Genomic DNA, 5739 nt, shown 5'->3' with positions numbered 1-5739 from the left:
TTCCGCCTTCAGATTTGGATCTTCTACTGTGACAATGATGTGTGTTCTGGGTGCGTGAGCAGGAACAGCGCGAGGTTTTTGTGGAAAACGGTGCCGCAGGAGGTGAAGGACGCTCATCCGGAGCTGGGCGCCATCTGGAAGATTGGCCAGTGCCTCTGGAACCGTGACTACGCTGGTATCTATACTTCCGCACAGGCGTTCGAGTGGGGGCCTGAAATCGCGGATTTTGTGTCCGCCTTCCTAGGTATTGCCCTTGTTTTTTACTTTTTAGCATGGTAATATAGTTTTTCTGTGCTAGTTGCCTAGTTGTGTAGTGTATAGTTTGGATTGCTTGCTTTGATAGAGCTTGTGGTAGTTCTGTTTTGTGAAGGGGGTGGGGCGAAGCAGATAAGTAGGTTGCCCCTTATGGAGTATTCATGGAGAAGGTTTATCTTTGTAATCGGACAAGATCCTCACTGAATTTGAATTTGACATTTGTAGTAGAGTTTTTTGCTGTATGATTGTCTGGTCGCTGAAGAACTATACTGCATATAGATGGTTGTCCAATGGGCTTACATTCACATATAATTTTGGTTTTAGATAAGATGTTGGCTATTTCGTCCCTAAATACTGCAGATAGGGTCTGTTTCCCTAATCGACAGTACAGTTATTCCAGCTCCGGCTCTTTTTGTGGTACCTATGTGGTACTTTTGTATATCTAGAGAGGTTAAATTCTTGCATGAATCCCTTGCGGTCTTTTCCTGCCGGAAAAAAAGGTTGATCTCTGAACTTATCATTGGGGTAATATTGTCCCTGTTACTTGCATGGTTAACTGATCTTGTCTTACTTACAATGTTTGGAACTACTCATATATTTGTTTTTGTTTTCGATTGCTCTATTGCCTTACTGGTTGACATGGAGTTTTCACCTTGGCTTCTAATATTCGCAGAAAGCTACAGAAAGAGGATATTTGAGCTGTTGACTTCTGCATATACCACAATCAGCATTGCAGATGTGGCTCACTTCATGGGGATGAGCGAGGAGGATGCTACTAACTGTACGTTTTTCAATTCAGCTAGATAATAACGAGTTTTGAGCATTCTAACCTGTTTAATTGCTTGGTTGGTTTGAAACATGTAAAACTGCATTTTTTAAATCAAATAATAGATCTTTCCCTATGAAGTGTTACCCTCATATGTATAAGATCAAACTTTAATTTAGTTACGAAGTGAGATGGTTTGCTACCTACAAAAAGTTTAGTTCTGTTGATATCCTTGAGGAGCATATGTCATTATCTGCACCGGCAAACCTAAGCATATTTGAGATGGCTATCTTTCCTTTTTTAATTGATTTTGAATACTTCCCTGAACACATATATTCCTGGCCAGGAGTACCTAGATCCAGTTATGTCTTTCAGAAATCCTATCCTTCTGATACATCTAACTTGTATTACCAGAAACAACATGCCTAGTCTGTGTGTGTGTCCATCTGCTATTTAGGCATCTGTGATGTGTATGTCCTGCGTTCCTTCTGATAGTGAGACGAATATGATTTATTTGAAGGTGCAAGTGCTTTGCTGCTTCGCTTCACATTTAATAAATCTCAGTAAATTTGGGTTTATGATCCCTAGGATTGGCACTTAATCATTTACAACCCCTCTGTTGCGCTGACATGTGTCCTTTGCCCTGGGACCTTATCAGGTGTTAAATCTTCGAGTGCCAATATCTGGGGTTCTGAATAGTTGCCACAAGCATAATGATCTAATGCTTGTAGATAAAGTTACGTTTATTACAATGCCCTTGCCTTCCTGGTTGACTGAACACATAAAGGAGAAACCTTTCCTATATGGCAGTCAATTCCATTTCAGGCCATCAAACGTTGTCTCTTTCCTAGATTGTACACTGCACATTCACACTATTGTTTGCTTATCAACCTGCACAGTAATGCAGATTTTTTTTGTTTAACTTAGTTTTTTGAGCCAAGTGTTACTGTGAGGCACAATGATTTGCTACTTATTCATAGTTAGAATTCTTGTATGAAGTAATAGAGTAAGAGTAATATTACTTGCATAGTTATTACTTTCTTGTTTTTTTTTAAAAAAAACTAGTCAATGTGTACGTGCAATGCACGTTAATTTGGAAGTATATTAAGTGCATGCGGATATTAAGTAGGATATTATTTGCGTGTTATTATGTGATTAGCACTATATTTGGCATGAAATTAACTACACGCTAAACGTGTTGAGCACTCGACATTGAAACAGTCTAGGTCGTTGGATTGACATGATTTGATGGTCGAGATTAATTGGATCTGCCTCTTGAGGTCTTTTTATATTGGTATATAGATAGGAACTACTTCCTCCGCTCCTAAATATAAGTCTTTTTAGAGATTCCAATATGGACTACATATGGAGCAAAATGAGTGAATCTACACTAAACTACGTCTATATACATCCGCATGTAGTCCATATTGAAATCTCTAAAAAGACTTGTACTCCCTCCGTCCCATAATATAAGAGCGTTTTTTATTCTAGCGTAGTGTCAAAAACGCTCTTATATTATGAGACAGAGAGAGTATTTAGGAACAGAGAGAGTATCTGGTATTATTCAAATTGCGGTAAACAGCACTGTGCAGAGTCAGTGGACATGTTGGATGCAACCAACTACTTCTGTGTTGCATTTTTACTTGTATAAGCGCACCCTTTCATACCCTTCTAATTTACCAAAATCCCTGGTCGGTAGGAGTATTAAGGTTTGAGCTGATAAACATGGTTTCCAGTTTGATTAGTTGTTCATCTGTTGTTGCACACTTGCTTTTTCTTGTAAGATATCACATACATTATTGTTGCCTTGGAAAATGATTATGCTTGTGCGTTTTAATTTTTTATTGCTGCACTGTTGCTTTTATTTGTATCAATTCAGTTGATGACAATCGTTGCCTTGTTCCTCCTGGATGCAGATGCCGTGCAAAACGGTTGGAGTCTGGATGTGGCAATCAAGATGCTTACTGTCAGAAAACAGAAGCCCCAGACGAACCAGAAGCTTGATCCGAACAAACTACAGCGTTTGACTGAATGTGTTTTCCACCTGGAGCACTGATGCCCTCGGTTCCTGGCAGCCCCTCGTGTTTTTCTGCTTTTAAGGCACCTATTAATCGTACATGGTGGTAGCTTAATACTGTGTGGCTAGATTGTGTTTTGGCTGGAACGGAGAGATCGCTCTGTACTGAATATGCGTCTTCTGGTTGAGCGAGCTTGCCATTTCTGTCTCGTTTGGTTGTTAACAAGGGAGTGTGTGAATCACAAGTTAAGCGAGTGATTACTGTGCGTATGTTGAATCTATTAGTAAGTGATGTGAAGTTTGAAATTATTCTCGGTGCAAGAGTATCTCTAGCAGACCCGTGACCCGTAAAATAACCGTCAAAATGTGGGTCCATGTGGGAAAACATGCCTGACCAGACCCCACAAACGTGTCTGATCCGTAATTTTTTTTGCGGGGCATGGCATAATTCCTGTCACAACCCGTGAAAATGCGGGTTCCCTCGGCCCGTCAGCGCGCTATATATATCACGCTAGAGGGCCGCAGTTATGGAAGTTGGATATCTTCTAAAATGCATAATTGTGGTTCTTGTTTTCTTTGGTCTTACTATTCTAGTAAAGATTTGGTGATTACTATGTATCCAATGCCGTTGAAGAAAATAAAAAAACAAAGAAATGTATTTTCATGTGTGACATTGAATTGCAAATTTCGGATTTGCGGGCTGGCGGGGCGGCGCTCGAGCAGTACCCGCAAAGCCGACCCGTAAGAGAGCATACTCCGCGAATATCCTTTTTTACGGGGCTGGTTTTGCGGGGTCAGACTTTGCGACCGCCCGCGCCGGCTCGCAAAGTTGTTTTTTCGTGAACTGTAAACGCATTTTGCAGGTCGGTATTATACGGGGTCTGCTAGAGATGCTATAATAGCAGTCATTGTGAATTCTCTCTTTCTTATGGATCGCTGTTGACATAGGTCTGACTGCGAAAGTCCTCTTGTGCACATGAGAACACATGCACCTGCTCTGAACAGTAAATTCAAAAAACATATATGGTAAATAGTTTAAAAAATCAATTTTTCTGCGTGCAAATTTTCATCTAGAATGACATTTATGGAAGTTGTGGCGAAAAAACAAAATCAATGTTTCAAAATGCTTTCAAAAATAGTTTTTTCTGGAATATTGATTTTATTTTTTTACCACAAACTCCACGAATGTCATTCCATCATGAAACTTTGCGATCAGTCAAAACATTAAACAATTTTGCCAAATTTTTCTCCACGACTTTTTGTATTTTTACATTTTCTTATGAATTTACAGTTCATCCGTGTCCATTTGTGTTCAGGAGCAGATACCCCACATCCCCTTTTAGGTGTCTTCTCCAAGAAAATTTGTGTTCAGGAGCAGATATCCCACATCCCCTTTTAGGTGTCTTCTCCAAGAAAACACCTGAGACTGGGGCTGTGACATGCCTAATTAGGGCATGGCCAACGGTTAGCCCCAGAGGTGCTGCTTCGCAGGCCAGCTAGGCTCGGATGCCATCGTGGCAATAAAGCTATAGCCTACAGACAGGAGGTGACTCCTACAGAGGAGGCTACTGCTTCGCTGAAGAAAGGTAAGGAAAGGAAGGGAAGAGAAGGAAAAGTGAAAAAGTGTGTGACGAGCTAGGGATGAAAATAGCCCATGGCGACGTGTATGAGGCAGAATGTGGGTTGGACCCTAATCAGCACGAGGGGTGGTCCTAGAACCTACATGGATGTACGGGAGCATCACCTTGCTACTGCTTCCTGAAGGAAATGTGCCCTAGAGGCAATAATAAAGTTGTTATTTATATTTCCTTATATGATGATAAATCTTTATTATTCATGCTAGAATTGTATTAACCGGAAACTTAGTACATGTGTGAATACATAGACAAACAGAGTGTCCCTAGTATGCCTATACTACACTAGCTCGTTAATCAAAGATGGTTAAGTTTTCTAGCCATAGACATGTGTTGTCATTTGATGAACGAGATCACATCATTAGAGAATGATGTGATGGACAAGACCCATTTGTTAGCTTAGCACTATAATCGTTTAGTTTATTGCTATTTCTATCTTCATGACTTATATATGTTCCTGTGACTATGAGATTATGCAACTCCCGAATACCAGAGGGACACTTAGTGTGCTATCAAACTTCACAACGTAACTGGATGATTATAAAGATGCTCTACAAGTGTCTCCGATGGTGTTTGTTGAGTTGGCATAGATCGAGATTAGGATTTGTCACTCCGATTGTCGGAGAGGTATCTCTGGGCCCTCTCGGTAATGCACATCACTATAAGCCTTGCAAGCAATGTGACTAATGAGTTAGTTGCGGGATGATGCACTACGGAACGAGTAAAGAGACTTGCCAGTAACGAGATTGAACTAGGTACGATGATACAGACGATCGAATCTCAGGCAAGTAACATACCGATGACAAAGGGAACAATGTATGTTGTTGTGCGGTTTGACCGATAAAGATCTTCGTAGAATATGTAGGAACCAATATGAGCATCCAGGTTCCGCTGTTGGTTATTGATCGGAGAAGTGTCTCGGTCATGTCTACATAGTTCTCCAACCCGTAGGGTCCGCACGCTTAACGTTCGATGACGATTGGTATTATGAGTTTATGTGATTTGATGTACCGAAGGTTGTTCGGAGTCCCGGATGAGATCACGGACATGACGAGGAGTCTCGAAAT

The 5739-nt window shown here is 40.8% G+C and overlaps 1 protein-coding gene across 1 annotated transcript; it reads left to right on the top strand.

The window, feature by feature from the left end:
* On the top strand, positions 1 to 3347 carry LOC119357915 (COP9 signalosome complex subunit 8-like; the record flags this gene model as incomplete). Its single annotated transcript, XM_037624691.1, has 3 exons — positions 1 to 244; positions 929 to 1036; positions 2938 to 3347. Coding segments are annotated over 3 exons (492 nt in total), but the record flags the coding sequence as incomplete, so codon positions are not given.
* Between the last annotated feature and the right edge of the window lie 2392 nt (positions 3348 to 5739).

Source organism: Triticum dicoccoides, chromosome 2A, assembly GCF_002162155.2.
Source record: "Triticum dicoccoides isolate Atlit2015 ecotype Zavitan chromosome 2A, WEW_v2.0, whole genome shotgun sequence".
NCBI classification, from domain to species: domain Eukaryota; kingdom Viridiplantae; phylum Streptophyta; class Magnoliopsida; order Poales; family Poaceae; genus Triticum; species Triticum dicoccoides.
Note: the sequence above shows the minus strand (reverse complement) of the source record. Positions and strands in the feature narration are given on the sequence as shown.